The following is a 17133-nucleotide window of genomic DNA, read 5'->3' as shown; positions in this document are numbered from 1 at the left end:
ATGGGAGCCTCACAACAGCCCTGAACCCTGGCCCTGAGGCCCATTACCGGCGGCTGAGGGTGCGGTTGAGGCGAATTAGCACTATCCTTGCTTTCATCTGTCATGACTGGCTCAGAACTGAAGGAGGACCTAATCGTCAAGAGCTGGGGGAAGTCATCCGAGCAGATGTTAGATACACACCAGCGGCTCAGCCACACTGGGAGATTTCCAGGAGAGAAGGCTAAGGCAGCAGAGCCTTGCCTGCCCCAGCAATCAATATTAAATGTGCGGGTGGATGGGTGGGAGAGGAGAGGGGCAGGGAAAGATGAAGGGGAACAAGCAGGGAAGGAGCAGGGGTGCGGGGGAGGGAGGGGAAAGCAAACACAACCTTGCCCCTGGCTCTCTAGCTGAAGGCTCTAAAGAGTGAAAATCAAAGTGTGCCGCCTTTCCTGCCTAGCTGTCTGTGTGAACTCCTTGCAGAGATTACGATGCCAGGAGGAAAGAAGTTTGTTTTGATTTCTTCACTTCCTAGAGATCCAGAGACAGTGAAACGGTGAGCTGCTGTGGAGGGCAGAACCTGGTACCTGCTGGGGGCACATGAGATGGACAGTTTCATGGGAGGGCAGGCCTTCTTCCATCGAGGGAGGTTTTCCCCAGAGGATGGAAACCACTGGCAGGTGCATGCCTGGAGAGTGGCAGAGCTCGGCAAGCCTGGCAGTGACCAGGTGCAGCCCACCTTCCCTCAGCCCTGTCTGCGCCTGCGTGCTCCACGCTGGCTCTCAGTGCTCTGGGTCCTGCCTCGTGGATGCTTCGGTCCTTCTCCAGAATGGAGCTCTCTGAGGTCAGGGGACAGTCCTTCCTGTCCCACTTCCCCAGCCCTTGACATTATGTCCAGCACACGAGAACAAGCTTAATAAATGTTGAACAAATGCTGGCTCATTCATTTTTTCATCTACATCAGGAAACACCCCGAGGTTATGATGTACCTTTTTACACCCAATTCCTGTCTCTCTAACTGCAAGCCAGCTTTTCGTTTTCTTTCTTTCCTTTTTTTTAAAGATTTATTTTGGGAGGGGGAGGGAGAGAGAGAGAAACCTCAAGCAGACTCCCCACTGAGCGTGGAGCCCGACCCGTGGCTCGATCCCAGGACCCTGAGATCATGACCTGAGCTGAAATCGAGTTGGACACTTAACTGACCGAGTCAGCCAGGCGCCCTGCAAGCTAGCCTTTCAGTCTCTCTGGTATCCCCAACACTTAGCCCAGTGCCCTGTATATAGTAGGCGCTCCATAAGTGTTGAATGATGAGTCACAGGATGATGAGTTTTTCTTCAGGTCAGATCCTTCCCAGCCTTTAGAACAAGAATGGAGCCAAATCATCCCAAATGGAACCCACAGCGGCCCCAAGAAAGGGGGGTGGGAGGCCCTGACAGCAGCCTCGTCAGCACCACACTCAAGATGTCATCAGAGATGACACCAGCAGGCATGGGAGAGGGACTCTCATGGCTCCTTCTTCCACCAGCACCTCAAGCCTCGTTGCTGGCACACAGTGAGGAGGACTGGCCCACGGGGGGCAGTCCCGATCCAAGCCCTGGGGCGGTCTGGTAGACACTTGCCCTGTCACTGTAGAGGAATCCGAGAGAGCACACTGAGGCCTGGTTCCACGCCTGAGTTGACCCGCACCGAGGGAGTATCCGGGGACCCTACAAGGAGGTCACAAACAAAACCTGAGGTCACAAACAAAACCAAGCCAGAAAGTGCGGCCACTGGCAGCTGACAATTAACCCTGTGGAAAGACTACCAGGAGTAGAGTGAATAGCGGCCATGTTTCACGAGGGATCCCAGCCTCTGGACGCTCCTGCTGGCCGAACCGGAAGCCCGGAGGAGGCAGGGAAGGGTGCTAATACCTTCATACTCACTAGAGCTAACATTAAGTCCCCCCATCCCCCAGAAAGCCAGGCTGCCTTGGATTTGCCTCTTAGCCCCACTTCAGCAGGTCTGTCTTCCCTGCCCCTGTAGAAAATCGGTGCGAGGCATTGGATTCCTAGCAGCTGACGGGGAGGAAGAGAGCTTCCCTGTGAGCATCCCCTGTGAAATTGCTCTCTGTAGAGGCTGGTCGGAGCCGGGACATCCGGGCTGCCCCAGTGAGCAGCATTGCTAGAAGGGACCCTGGGTCGGGGGTGGGGGGCCCCAGGGGACACATCCCAGTGCAGGCCCGGAGCCTCGGCCAGGGCTCCTTGCTGTCCCATGCAGACCCACCGTCAAGGCCATCAGCCAGAGTTGGGAGCCTGAGGGGGAACACAGTGTTCCTTCAGAATGGGATCTTTAAGGCACAGAAATGTCTTTTTCTGTAACCCAAGTCCCAAAAAAGTGTCTGAGTCACTTTCTACGTCAGGTAAATAACCTCATAAGCACTTCAATAAAAATCTGTTGTATCTTGTGACATTTCCACAGCCTGTTCGAACATGGCCTTCTGTTCCCAGGACAGAGAGGATGCCTCTCCTCTCCCTGCTCCCGACACAGGGTCTTGCAGTCTAACCTCAGCCTTTGTGCCTTTCCTGGGCGGGGGGAGGGCGAGATGGTTTGAGGGCTTTGATTTTATAGGACTGTAATTTCTAAGAGATGGACGGGACTTTGGGGCCTCTGGTCCCACTCCCATCAGAGGAAGCCATCCCCAAGACGCATCTTCTGGGACTCTGCCTGATGCTGACAGGGATGAGAGCCCAGGATGCCCAGCTTATGGGCAGGTGCTGCTTGATATCTGCTCCTTTCAGTGGCATCCAGAATCTGCCTCCTGTCACCTCCGTCTGCAGGCCCCAGTTCTGTCTTCCAGAGCGGCAGAGTAAGTCTAATTCCCTTTGCATGTGACCTTGGGTCTCTTTCCAGACTAGACTTTGACTTATCAGCATGCCCACGCTGTGGAGCCCTTCCAGACCCTCCTCGACGTGGCTTCTGTGTGGCAGTGTCTCTGGTGAAACCCGGTGCCTGGAGCTGGCCAGCCTCACGTGCGTCCACGCGGCACACTCCTCTCCCTCACTGGCCCCCCACTTGCCACGTGGCAGGGACTGTGACTGCTGTCCTGGGCCCCATGGCTTGCCCGTGCCCTTGCGAGGACGGAGCAGCTGCGGCGTGGGGCAGCTCTGCGCCTCTCCACGTGCCCTCAGGAGAGCCCCGGGGCTGCAGCGTGTGCGGGTTTGACGGGCGGCGCCTGTGGGATCTTCCGTGCTCCTTTCCCCTCCCCTAAACAGAGCCCTTGCCCCCTCCCAGGGAAGCGCTGATGCTGCTGCTTTTTTTTTTATTTAAAAAAAATTTTTTTAATTAAGTTTTATTTTTTTAAATTTTTTATTAGTCTGTTCAATTAGCCACCATATAGCACATCATTGATGCTTCTTTCACAGAGAAGGCCCCAGGCTCCCTGAGGCTGCAGTCGGCCGCTCCTGGCGCTGCCTTCTCCTGGCGCCTGGGGCCACCTGAGTACTGAGCTGCCCTGAACAACGGCTCCCAGCTCTGCCCACCCGCAAGCTGCTTCCGCCCTCAAGCCAGCCGGCCGGAGAGTGACACGGGGACACTGTCACTGCCGAGCATCCCCTGAGCCTGCCCCTTCTTACCTGTTTCCACGCCCCTCCTTACACCAACACCTAGGAAATGAGATGCCTTTTCCAAATCCCATTTGTAAATGTTGGAGCCACATTTTTCTGAACTAATCTCGGAGCCATTTCGTGCTTCTGTCAGGTTCCTTCTCAGGAAGGCAACGGGCAGCTCAGGTGGTTAAAGTCAGCTTGAATGGAACCAACCCTGTGGGCTCAATTCCCTTAGAGAGAAGCTGCCCCATGCCCCCCCCACGCACCCCGACACAGGTGGCCTGCGTGTGGCCCGGTCACAGGGCCAGGGCAGAGGCTGGGTTGCAGCCCCTTTCCAGGCAGCAGTTGCTAGCCGATGGGGCACAGACAAGCTCTTTGGTCCGTGCTACCGCCCCCGCTCCAACCCGCCCCTTCCTCAGCACGGACGGGTGAGCAAAATAGATTTTGGAGATGCAGTCAGTGGGAACAGCAGGTGAGAACAAAGCCGTCTCTGACAGGTGGACTGGCTCCTTCCTCTTCCCAAGGGGCTGGTGGCATTCCAAGCCCACCGTCGCTTCCGAGAGCGCCAGGAAGGGCTGCCACCAGCGCCACGGGGAGCCTGGTTTTATCCTTCTGCTCTCTGCTGGGAAATTTGAGTCAAGTAATTTGGAGTCCTTTATCCCACAACTGCTTCAGGAAAAGAGCGTGTCAGACACATCACTGACCTCATCTTTCAGGTATCCACATGGTTTAGGCATCGCTCTCTTTCTCTCCCTTTCCAGCTCCATCTGGTACATTCATGGGGGGTAGTACGAAGCTGGATATGACTGGAGGGGCATTCGTGCTCTGCTGTCCCGTGGCAAAGTCTAGGTGTTTGTGGCCCTCTTAGGCACACCCACGGCCACGGGCACTTTGATCAATTGGCCTCAGATCCCACGAGCTGGGGAAATGGAGGCCAAATGGACCTACATATGGCTACTGGTTCAGGGATTTTGCAACAAGTCTTATTTCTAATCACCTGTAGGAGGGACTTGGGAGTTTTGTGAATGAGGACTCAAAAATCCACCGCCGTATCTGTGTTTATTCCGTCTCACCATTGTTCACTGCCCATTTACCGTGTGTGCCCTGGTCCTTGTGCCCTGCAAAGAGACAAGCAGATTCATGGACTCTCAGACCTGGTTCTGCCTCTGGCCTGGAAGAGGAATCTCCTGTTGTGCTCGGGCCTCCTGTCCTGCCTCTGCTGCATTCCCTGCATTCCCTGCAGGAGGAACCCAGTGTCTCCTGAGCCTTTGCGGGGTTGGGGCTCCTGCTGCCAAAGTGTGCCTCTGCCCCCCAGGGTGTCCCCCCACCTCACACAGATGTCCCCTCAAGCCTCTTCTAAGGGTAGACTTTTAGATATAAGCAGGCAGCTCTTTTCCCTTCTCCAGAGTCTCCGTGTTCCCAGATAAACATCGCCAGGTCCGTCAGCCACTCCTCCCGGGATGTGCTCCCGGACCTCCTCCATCTGGTATTGGCATCGTTGGATTAGAAAACAAAAATTGTGAAGCTCTGCTGTTTTAATCATAGTGAAATTTCAACTTAACTAGTGTCAGCCCATCATCCCAGCCTATGCAGTGGATTGAGAATCTTGTCTCTGCTATCTGTTTCCCCCGAGTCTTTCATTATCTGCACATTTGGGTAACGGAGCTGAGGAACTGAACCCAAAGGGGTAGGTGAAGTGTCTGGGGCCCTGGAGCGCGTACTCAGCCTTCAGGGGCACCTGCTCATGGGCCTCAGATGAAGATGCAGGCTGTACGTATGGCAAGGATCAAGGCTGCCTGTCTCAATGCCGGGCACACAGTAGGTGCTTCATAAATAGCAATGTGGGTGAGTGGTTGTCAGGGCTGTGTGACGGGGAGCCTTCCCCACACTGTTCACATCCCTTTTTTGGGGGAAGTGCCTTTCACGAGCTCATTTGGTAGGCAGGATCTGCTGCGTTCTATAGTGTGGTCATGAATGAACGATGAACAACAGCCCCAATGAGACTGTATTAAAAACACAGGTGAAGGAAGAACAACAGCTGGGAAGCATGTTCTGTCAGTGCAGCCTCTGGCCCCAGGGGCACCCACTGCAGGGACAGTTTTCTGGGAAGCGAGTCCCTACCCATTTGGCCCCGGAGAGAGAAAAGCTGTTTTCTCAGCACTACTGTCTACTTATGCTGTCAGAGTAAGAAAAAGTGGCTTTGGCTTGTTCTCCCCACTTCCTCAATTTCACATGAAATGATTTTACTTGATGGAAGTGAGTGCCTCAGTAAGCTTCTGCCCACGAGGCTTGTGCCGGGGGTAAGAAAGGATGAAAAATGCAGCCCAGGTTGGCTGCATCAGGATGCGAAATTGACCGTGAACAGCGTGATTTATTAACGACCGCTATTTGTGCCGGTGAAACATACACACAGCGCCTAGCAAACAACTCTTGCTGGGGATGGCAAGAAGCTCTTGTGGGGGGGTGGAGCCCCCCCTTCCTCTGTGTCTCCCTGCTAGATACCTTTTGGAGGCTCAGCCCCTGGCTCTGACAATGTTAATGAAAGATCGCCCAGCCATCGAGAACGTGCTCTTTAATGGATACTGCCTAAATTAGGCGCTCTCCGAGACAGGGGATATAAATGTGCTCATCAATACTTTCTTTGTCCCCCCTTCACAAAAATGGAGAAATTGAGGCTGCTGGAGATGTGTGACCTAGTGATTTAGTGCTGGATGATGCCTGAAAATACAAACCTGCTGCTTCCCCCTCCCCGCTGTTACCTTAGGCACCGTGAGTCACACAGCCCTAAGTTCCAGTTTGGTCTGATGACCAATTAGCTGTTAGACCTTGGGAAAGTTACTTTACTCCTCTGAGCCCTAGTTTCCTTTCTCTATGAAATGGGGCTAATAATACCTCCCTGGTAAGGTAGCTGAGAGAATGTAGAATGTGCTCAGCAATGGACCTGGGAACATAAAGCTCTGTAACTGTCTGTCTCCTCTGCTCTATGAAAAAGCCCAATTTGGGGCGCCTGGGTGGCACAGTCCTTAAGCGTCTGCCTTCGGCTCAGGTCATGATCCCGGGGTCCTGGGTTCAAGCCCCACATCGGGCTCCCTGCTCAGCAGGGAGTCTGCTTCTCCCTCTCCCACTCCCCCTGCTTGTGTTCCCTCTCTTGCTGTGTCTCTCTCTGTCAAATAAATAATTAAAATCTTTAAAAAAAAAAAAAAAGAAAAAGCCCAATTTATGAGCAACTCTGTCAATAGAAAGTTCTTCCCTCAATTTTCTTTGGAGTTCACCTAGAACAGTGGTTTCCAACGTGTGGTTCTTGGGCCAGCGGCATCCATGTCACCTTAGAAATGGAAATCTCAGGCCGGCCACAGGTGCCCTGGATCAGAAACTGGGGGCTGGGAGCCCCACGTCCTCTTGACGTGGCCTCCAGGTGATTCTGCTGTGGGCTCATGTTAGAAAGCCAGGGCCCCAGGATTTCATGCTTTCATTTCACGGACAGATTAGTACAATCTAGTCCTTCTTTCTCATGAAAGGTTGTGAAAGAGGCAGCTGAGCATTTTTTGAAATAACACTAAGGCCTCAAACCCATGGCTTGAGGCCCAGGTTTGTAAACCATATGAAGGTAAGAAATTGTTATTTAACCCTAAAGTGGCAACAGTCTGTTCTTCACACCTTCTGTCGCTTACCCCAGGTGTTTGAAAACAGATCCAGCAGTTCATAGGTTTCGAAGCTTGGGCAGCTTTGCTCTTGCTGTGTATCCTTCAATAAGGTAGCTCTCTGATGGGAAAAGGCTCCTGCCCTGTAGCTTTATTAAGGTTACAGCTCTAATTTAGCTCCGAAGGAAGGTCTGCAGGCTCAGGACTGTTTGATGAATGGCTGCACATCATCTCCAGGCTGGACTACTGGAGTAAATAAGATTTAAATAAAGCTACCAAGGCACCTTATCATTTCCCCCCATCAGGCCTGAATACTGTTAAAAATAAAGTGCTGTCAGGAGCTAGCTCTTTTAACAAAGGCAACAGTGCGTAAAGTTATTCTGAATAATTAATGAAATGACAGTAGCGAGGCTGGGAAGATGGTGCAGAGAGTGCCGGGGGCACCGGGTTGGTGGTGCTTCTCAAATCCCGAGCCAGCACCCTAGGACCAGAGTCCAGAGCCCGAGCTGGTTCTCTAAGGAGAGGAACACTCAACCCCTGCTGACCTCAGAGCAAAAGATGTCACCAAAGCAGGACAATGTGTGTATAGAGTGGGGAGCTGGTGTTCAGCATTTCTAACAAATGTAAGGTATGGGCACAGACCCGTCAGTCCAGAGAGATGGCAGCCATGTGCTGGAGCGAGTCCTGGAGGCCCCTACAGAACCAGGGCTTTACCCCTTTTGATGTGAAATCAGAGAACAGGTCATAAGGGAAAGGCTGGGATCATGGCTTTTACTAACTAGTAGGGTAGTGAATCAGCCTGTTAACATTAGGTAGAGTCCCTCTGATGTGCACTAGCTGAATGTCAGCCCCAAGGGTACTCTGTTAGCAGTGCTCAGGGTCAGTGAGAGGGAATGTATTCTTTGGCCCCCAAATCCATCAGTCACCAAGTGCTATGACTCCCTTTTCTGCAACATCTCCTGGAATCACCTCTTCATTTCATTTCCCCATTGGATATCCTTCTCCAAGCCTACCCGTTCACAAAGGCTGTCCGTGGAGGCTGAAATTCATCAGCCTCATATCTGTCTTCACCAGGATGGCAACGGGTGGGCTGTTACATATGCACCCACATCCCCAGGGATATGGGTGGATATGTTGATGGCATTTAATAATTATAATACATCCTTCACATTTGTAGGCTTGGGTTTCAACCAAGGAGAGTTTGGGGAAGTGAGACTTGTTTCCTTTGTAGCCTAATGGCTCTCAGGGATGATGGGAACCTCCTCTTCTTCCTCTTAGAATGATTTTGAGTCACTGAGTGATACTGCTGCTCTGTGGGACCAGAAAGTGAGAGTCCATCCATTCAGCTCTAGGGACCCAAGGGCCAAGCTGAGAGTGAGTGTTCCTTAACCCCAAGGAGAACTATGACCCAGCAGCGTGACAACTGAGCAGTGGATGAATGAGAGGATCAGTGGGCAACAGGGCATCAGAGCCTCTGGCTAGAAAACTTGCCTGGGTGGGTGGAAGGTGGAGACTAGGGCATTGTTAATGGTAAAAGACAGATAATTATAAAAAATTAAAGGAAAGACTGAAGTCCTTCAGACTTTTCTCCAAATAGGATTTAATCTGACATTCTGGGCTTGGGATGTGGACTCTGGGCCCTTTTGAGGCAGTGTGGCTACAAGCAAGGATATTGGTATCTGTTAATGATTTCTGTCTTAAGAGTGTTGTAAGGATTCATTAAGACTGTATTCTTTGTAAACTGTATAGTAGGTTCCATATTCTTCATAAACTACTCACATGTGGACAGAGACTATGGTGCTGGCTGACTGGGAGGAAGGGCAGGAAAAAGGTTTCGCTGCCAAGTTTGTTCATATGGTGGTCACCTGCCATTTTCTTCTAAAAATGGTTAGCAGTAGGACGTGGCCTTTGAAAAAGCCCCGTTAGAGCCAAGATGGCGGCCACAGGCTCAGGAGTGTTGCCCAGACTGACAGCTGAATGAGCCTTTGATGGGGTAATTGGTAGCTCATATACAATTCAGCAACTCAATTAACTTCTCTCCCATTAGGAAGGATTGATTTCTTCCCTGGAATAGGGATTTGTGCTGATTCAGCTGCTGAGTGTGTCTGCATAGTTAAGAAAGAGCTCTTAGCCTTGTCCTCCCGCTCAGAGGCCCCAGTGGACGAGAGCATTAGGGGAGCCCACTGTTCAGTCCTATGCATGGCAAATCCTCCTGCCCCTAGGGAGATGAAGGATTGAAAACCCATCATCATTTAAAAAGTGAATCATATCTTCTTGCATGTGCATCTTTTGTTTGAATACCTTAGGGCATATATATAACCTAGGACATTGTAGCAGAATACTGTAAGTCTGTGATTCGCTAATATTCCAATGTTACCTTTAAAATTTTTTTCATTTTTTCAATTTTTAAAATTTTTACAACTTTATTGAGAAATTATGCACAGTAAAATATATTCATTTAAGGTATTTTCTAGTTTTATATACCCTTTAAAACCTTCCCATAATCAAGATGCAAAACATTTTCATCATCCCCAAAGATTCCTGGTGTCCCCTTTGTAATTTGTTCCTCCCTGTGCTCCAGCCCCTGGCAACCACTGACAAGCTTTTTGTTACTATAAATCAATTTTCATTTTACATAAATGGAATAATATGGTATATATTATTTTGTTGATGTCTTCTTTCAGCATAGAATTTTTTATTGTGGTGAATTATATATAACATAGGATTTGCCATTTTAACCATTTCTAAGTGTACAGTTCAGTGGTATTAAGCACATTCACATTGCTATGCAACCATCACCACCGTCCATCTCCAGAACTTTTTTAATCTTGCAAAACTGAAACTCCTGTACCATTAAACAGTAACTCCCCCCCAGCCCCTAGCAACTGCTATTCCACTTTCTGTCTCTATGAATTTGACTACTCTAGGGACCTCATATATAGTATTTGTCCTTTTGTGTCTGGCTTATTTCATTTAGAATAATGTCTTCAAGCTTCATCCCAGGTGTAGCTTGTGTCAGGAGTCCCTTCCTTTTCAAGGCTGAATAATATTCCACTGTATGTATGGACCACATTTTGTGTATCCATTCATCTGTGAGTGGACACTTGGGCTATTTCCACCTTTTGATTATTGTACGTAATGCTGCTGTGAATGTGGGTACACAGGTATCTCTTCTAGTTCTTTCAATTCTTTTGGGTATATATGTGATAGAAAATTCTATGTTTCATTTTTTGAGGAACCTCCTTGCTGTTTTCCGCCGTGGCGCTGCGATCATTTTACAATGTTACCTTTTAAACAAGGCTTTCATTAGACTTGCTGCTTGTTCTGATTATCCCATCACTTTCCAGAAAACCGGTGTGATATATCCTTTGACTTTTCATGGCCCTGCATGATGATGGTCTTTTCCTTCACTCTCCTGAGCCTCAGCCTTTCCAATCTTTTCAGAGTGATGTAATTGCTCAGAAAATCGCTCAGCCATAATAACCTCAAGTAAAATTACACTGCTTGCTTTCTTTTAGCTATAGACATTTCCCTCTGTGTCCTACCTGTTCTCATTAGCTGTAGTTATTATACAACTCACCAGTGTCCTATTAACAATATCATGATACAACCACCTACATCCTATTAACTCCCTCTATTACACCACCTACATTGATCTTCTTAATTGAATCTATGGTGCTATGTATCCTACTTGTATGCATTAACTATATCTGTCAGATTGTTCCATTAGCTATATTACCCAATCTTTTGCAAACATTGCCTAACTTGCTAGCATCCTCTTTATAATATCTTCAATGCTGCCTAGTTGTTGTCTGTTAAAACTGTTCAACTGTTTAGATCTTAATAGGTCTAGGTATCAGAAGCCACCAGGACACATCATTGAATCTGGAGGCCTAGCCATGAATAGACCAAGTATGCAGGGGATTTTGGCCTTAAAGTACTCTCTTAAGAAGGATCTTTTCCTTTGACCAATACCATACTGCCCACCAGGCTTTATGAGCCACATTAATGGTGTGTGTGTGTGTGTGTGTGTGTGTGTGTGTGTGTGTGTGTGTGTGAGAGAGAGAGAGAGAGAGAGAGAGAGAGAGAATGTGTATGTGTGTGCGTGTATGTGAATGTGTATGTGTGTGCATGCATGGGGTCGGGGTTGCTGGGATATGGGAGTTGACTGGACAGTGTGGATTGGAAATCCTGGTGAGAAGGGAGAGCCTGGAAGGAGAACACAGAGTGGGGAGAGGCCAGGGGGAGTGAGGCCTGCAGGATGAGGTCGGTGTTCATTTGTCAGGACAGAGCCCTTTTTGACGCCATCATTTTTGTTAATGGCTGACAAGCCTGAGAGACTGCATCATAGCAGCCCTCAAATGTTGCCAGAATGACAGCCCATCCCAGTTTCTTTTTCCGTGCTCATCTGAACCCTGATGAAGAGGAGGCTGTGCCCCAAGCATCCCCTCCCCGCCCCGGCAGCACCCGGACCACATCGGTGCTTGGTTAGCAGCTGCTACAAAGACCCTGCGCCTATAGCAGGCAAACCGCAGAGGCTGATGTTGAGGGCTGGTGTCTCGGACGGGCCAGGCACACAGCAAATGCTTATGAAGTACTGGCTGAATACTGTGAAAGGGTCACTTGTGGCATCTGACTTTTCCTTGTCATCACATAGCTTACTCCTGAGGTCGGGAAAAGGTAAGAGGTCCTCGGCAGCCATCTAGTACGCACTGGGGTTGCTATCTGTAGGAACGCTCCTGTTAAAAGGGCCAGTGAGCTGTTTACATAACAGCTTCACACATAGACTATATACATTGACTTCTCAAGTGGTCCCATAGGAATTCTTTGCATTTCTGAAACACTTTTTATTTTTTTTAATTTTATTTTATTATGTTACGTTAGTCACCATACAATACATCATTAGTTTTTGATGTAGTGATCCACGATCCATTGTTTTCGTCTAACACCCAGTGCTCCATGCAGTACGTGCCCTCCTTAATACCCATCACAGGGCTCACCCATCCCCCCGCCCCCCTCCCCTCTAAAACCCTCAGTTTGTTTCTCAGAGTCCACAGTCTCTCATGGTTCATCTCTCCCTCTGATTTCCCCCCCTTCATTTTTCTCTTCCTTCTCCTAATGTCCTCCGTGCTATTCCTTATGTTCCACTCTGAAACACTTTTTAAAAGCACTACCAAATCTGCGATCTTACTTCATGTGCTTCTGTTTATTTTTGACCTGCCATGGTGTAGATGGAGAAACTGAGCCCCTCCTAGGGTCTCATAATAGAGTCAGGATTACAAGTCCCCTAACTGCTGTCTATCCGCCTCTGTGCATGGCAAACAGTGAATGGTAGAGGGAATTTTCAGGGCCTAACTGGGGTCCAAACTGAACATGCATATGCCGCGCTACCGGGCGGTGTTGGGGATGTTCCTCCTTACAGTTCTGTGTGCTCTCCAAAAGCTTTCACAGGGATGTCCCTGGACAGCCGCAGAGCCAAGCACAGCTGTCCAATGACCCAGGCCCAGCTTTGTGTAAATAAAATATCCCCATTCTCCCACCTCCAGAGCCAGCTTCTGGGTTCTGTGTTTACCAAACACCTGCCAACGCATCATCCTAAACACAGCTGAAGTCTGGGTCCTCTCCCCGTGCCTGAAGCCCCCTCCCTAATTTCTGCTTCCTGAGCTCACTGAGGAGCAGATGTCAATAGGTCCCCTGGCATCTGTGTCTGAGGGCCACCAGGCAGGATGGGTCCCTTTTGAAGCTTGAAAAAGTACCTGGCTGTACTGGGCCAATTAGAAACCCGCCCCAAATTCATGTCCATCTGCAACCTCAGAATGTGACTTCATTTGGAAATAGGGTTTTTGCTGATGTCATTAGCTAAATGTCTTGAGAAGAAATCATCCTGGATTTAGAGTAGGCCCTAAATCCATGACTGGTGTCCTTCTAAGAGGAGAGGACACAGAAGTACCCAGGGAAGAAGGCCACATGAAGACAGAGGCAGAGATTGGAGGTATGTTGCCATATGTCAAGGAATGTCTGGGGTCATCCAAAGCTAGAAGAGGCAAGGGAAGAGTCTCCCTAAGAGCCTTCAGAGAGAAGGTGACCCTGCCAACACCTTGATTTCAGACTTCCAGCATCTGGAAGTATGAGAGAATGCATTTCTGTTGGAAGCCACTGAGGTTTGTGGTAATTTGCTCCCAGCAGCCAAAGGAAGCTAACACACTGGCTGACTAGCAGACAGGAGGTAGGACTGTAGGACTGGGCCTAGAGCCAGGCTCTTGGAAGTCCTCTGCTCCCCTCACTTCTCTTGCCTTCAAGGCCTAGGAGAATTCTTGTGCCAAGCCAGTAAAGGAGCAAGTTGAAAGCAGGAGCTCAGAGGAAGACCAGGGCTGGACTTCCCTGTTACCACTCTCATCTTGGTGGAGAATGACTTCTGTGTCCTCGCCCCAGTATTATTACTACCTTTCCTAAGTGTCCATCAGAGGCCAGGCACTGTGCAGGCCTTTACATCATGTTGTACATTCCTTCCTTATATCTTAGTCAACTCGGGCCGCCCTAGCAAAGTACCACGGACTGGGTGGCTTCAACAACAGACCCTTGTTTCTCACAGTTCCAGAGACTGAAGAAGTCCAAGATCAAGATGCCGGCTGACTTGGTTCTTGGGGAGGCCCCTCTTCTTGGCTTTTAGATGGCCACCTTCTCTCCCCGTGTCTCTATATGACAGAGAGCAAGGAGGCAAGCCCTGCGTGTCCCTTCTTATGGGGGCGCTAATCCCCATCGCGATGCCTCATGATCTGATCTCAACCTATTTACCTCCCCAAGGCCCCCCCTCCAAATATGCACTGGGGGTTAGGGCTTCAACACACGAATGTGGGGGGACACAATCAGTCCATGGCGTCCTATAAAGACTATTAATAAAGGTACTCTGTTCCTCTCCTAGTTTTACACTTGGGATTCGTCAGGTTGCTCCGGGTCTCACAGCTGGCAAGCGGCGGAGCCAGGGTTTGAACTGGCATCCAGGTTCACCTCAGAGCCCGCACTTAACCACTATGCCATAGTCCTTGAACTTCAAGTAGTAATAATCGCAGCTGCTTGTTGACGTGGCAGGAAGAGAGCCTGCGGAACCGCAGTACCCTCAGTGGCTCCCACCGCCTCCTCCCTGCTTCTAGCGCTGCCCTACCTGCCCCTTCCTGTGCAGTAGCCACAGTCACATGATCCCTGTTCCAGGGTGGCCCACGGGACATGTTCACACGTGAGGTGGTCTCTCTGGTCGCTTATCCCTGTCCCTTTCCATCTGACAAACTCTTGCTTACCCCACATGGCCCAGTTTAAATTTGCTCTGTCTACATCATTATCTAGCACATGTTACGTGGCTCACAAATCCCAGTAGTGTGTGTGTGTGTGTGTGTGTGTGTGTGTGTGTGTATCTTTCCCAAGCTGGAGTAGGATCACCTATTTTGACATCTGGCACCTTCCACAGCATCTCTGGATTTCCAGAGCTCCTAATAAATGGTTGAGTAAGTGAAACATGTAGAAGACATGGAAGTCATTAAGTGACAAATACTCAGCAGAGAGGGCTATTAATTGAGGAGGAGGAGGAGGAGAAAGAAAAGAACATCAGATATTCTAAGACAAGTACTTATAGAAGGAACCACTAAAAGCTTTGAGTTTTGAAAGCAAATGTTTAATTTAGGCTTTCCCTTCTGTGTGCTTACAGATGGCACTCAATTCCATATAACGGCCAATCTATATTTTGAGATTTACTGTGGGTCTTACGGACTTTTCTTCTTTTTTGATTATTAACTACTTTAGTTTTCTAAGTACATATGCTTTAAAAGCTTGTCCTATTTCTAAACCTAATTTCCATTTGAGATAGCGCACCCCTCATTTTATGCTGGCCCCAGGGGGAATGCAGAGTTCAAGTTGTTGGTGTTCCAGGTAGAGCACACTTTCCAGGAGGTATGTGTCTTGATGTGTCAACTGAGGCCCATGTTGTTTCTTGAGTTGCCTTCCCCAAAGGGGGACAGTTTGCACCTCTGGAAGGTCCTGCCCCAGGAGTATCTAACCACTCTTCCATCTCTGTCCTCCCCCTGCAGGCTGGCCATATGTGACCCTCTCTGTCCTGGGATTCCTCTACTGCTACTCCCACGTGGGCATCGCCTGGGCCCAGACATACTCGGTGGACTAATGCCGCCCGGCCTGCACCAGCCCTTCCTGCTGGCCTCCAAGGCAAATGGTGCTTCACCCTGACCTCGCACACCAAGATGACCTCCAAGGAACCAGTGCTTCATCTGCCCATCTTTTGTTGAAGTTACCTCACTCCAAGACTGGAAGCTTGAGCTCTCATAGAAAATTGACAACCAGTGAGGCTTCTAACTTTGGGGACCTTCTCATCTCATGGGGGAGAGCTCATCTCCCCCAGCCCCATCATTTTCCTGTTGAGTAAGCAGGGGTCCAGAGCAGTATTATCTTGCTCAGCTGCACATGGTGACATTGTGGTCTAGAACCCAGTCCCAGGGGCCCTTCAGGTTCTTTCTACTTTACCAAGAATTAAATGCAATAGACATTTTTCAATTGGAGCACAGAAGTCTTGATTAGTGATAAGGCCTGTCCTCCACTGGCCATATTTCTGAAATATTTTGCTAACATTTAAGTGACCTCTTCCCCATGTCCTGCAGTGTGGTCTCTAGAACCAGCACTGAGGTCTGAGCTTCCCACTTCAGCTCCCTAGCAGGGAGGAGACAAAGCCACAGTCACGTTTCTCATTGCCCAGTCAGAGAAGACACAGCCTGTCCTATAGTGTTCCAAGGGGCCAGTACCTGAGGAGATCTGTTACTGGAACACCATCACTGTGATCGACATTTGGATGCTTGTTCCCTAGATTTGCAGAGAAGTATAAACATGGCAGTTCCTCTACCAGACAGTTAATCTTCATTTCTCAATAAAGAAGCAGAATTAAGGAACCATGAGCTAGCGCGTCCACAGACCGGTGCTATCAGGCAAGTGACAAAGGGTAGGGATGGTTTCCTGGGGTCTTTTCTCCTCTCCACACAAGGAAGCCCCCAGCTTCCTGCTCACTGGTGTACACTCAGTGGTTTACATTGTTTTGTTTTGTTTCAAATAAAATGGAGCCTTTTCTGTCACACTGATAATTCACATTTTTGTAGAATCATTTTGAATGTTTTTTGAAGAAAATGCTTAAAATTTAAACACCTATAACTCTTATTCACTCCTCTGGAAAGTGGGTGACAGGCCACTAAATAGCCCCAAGTGGTAGATAATGCTGAGTATATCTGTTTGGCTTTGGATTTTTTTTTTTTTTTAAAGATTTTATTTATTTATTTCACAGAGAGAGGCACAGCGAGAGAGGGAACACAAGCAGGGGGAGTGAGAGAGGGAGAAGCAGGCTTCCCACCGAGCAGGGAGCCCGATGTGGGGCTCGATCCCAGGACCCTGGGATCATGACCTGAGCCGAAGGCAGACGCTTAACGACTGAGCCACCCAGGCGCCCCTGGCTTTGGATTTTTTTTTTTTTTCTTTTTTTTGAGAGGGCAAGTGGTATGTGAAGAAGCCTGGAAGTTTGATCCATAGTGTACCTCATTATGGGAGAACCTAGTACATCTCAAACACATGGATAAAATTGCTATTGAATGAAAGGTTCCCTCGGACCTGGTCTGGCCACACATCTCACGTCTGCTATCTGGTGTGGTCCTTGTGTCCTGGCCGTGGCTTTTAACTCAATGAGATTCATACTCCTGGAATGCAGGACTGGCCTCTTGCTGACATCCTTTCTTCCTACCCATTCTGCCCGGAAGAGCAGATGTGGGTGCGGCAGGTGGTGGGGCGCGGGCATACCCCGGGTTGACTGCTGCAGGGAACAGACCCAGAGGGGCAGGCAGGCTGACAGCGGTGGCCTCAGGAGCTGGCTGAGTAAAGGCCCGGGAGGCCCGGGC

The 17133-nt window shown here is 49.5% G+C and overlaps 1 protein-coding gene across 4 annotated transcripts in view; it reads left to right on the top strand.

Annotated features, from left to right (window-relative positions):
* Positions 1-16332, top strand: part of HHAT (hedgehog acyltransferase) — a 331516-nt gene extending 315184 nt beyond the window's left edge. For all 4 annotated transcript variants that reach the window (XM_078078155.1, XM_036095714.2, XM_036095719.2 and 1 more), the window contains one exon: positions 15277-16332. In XM_078078155.1, the coding sequence (XP_077934281.1) occupies positions 15277-15368 (92 nt within the window). In that variant the 3' untranslated portion in view covers positions 15369-16332. The remainder of the gene's footprint in view (positions 1-15276) is intronic.
* Positions 16333-17133: the final 801 nt, after the last annotated feature.

Source organism: Halichoerus grypus, chromosome 7, assembly GCF_964656455.1.
Source record: "Halichoerus grypus chromosome 7, mHalGry1.hap1.1, whole genome shotgun sequence".
Classification (NCBI taxonomy): domain Eukaryota; kingdom Metazoa; phylum Chordata; class Mammalia; order Carnivora; family Phocidae; genus Halichoerus; species Halichoerus grypus.
Note: the sequence above shows the minus strand (reverse complement) of the source record. Positions and strands in the feature narration are given on the sequence as shown.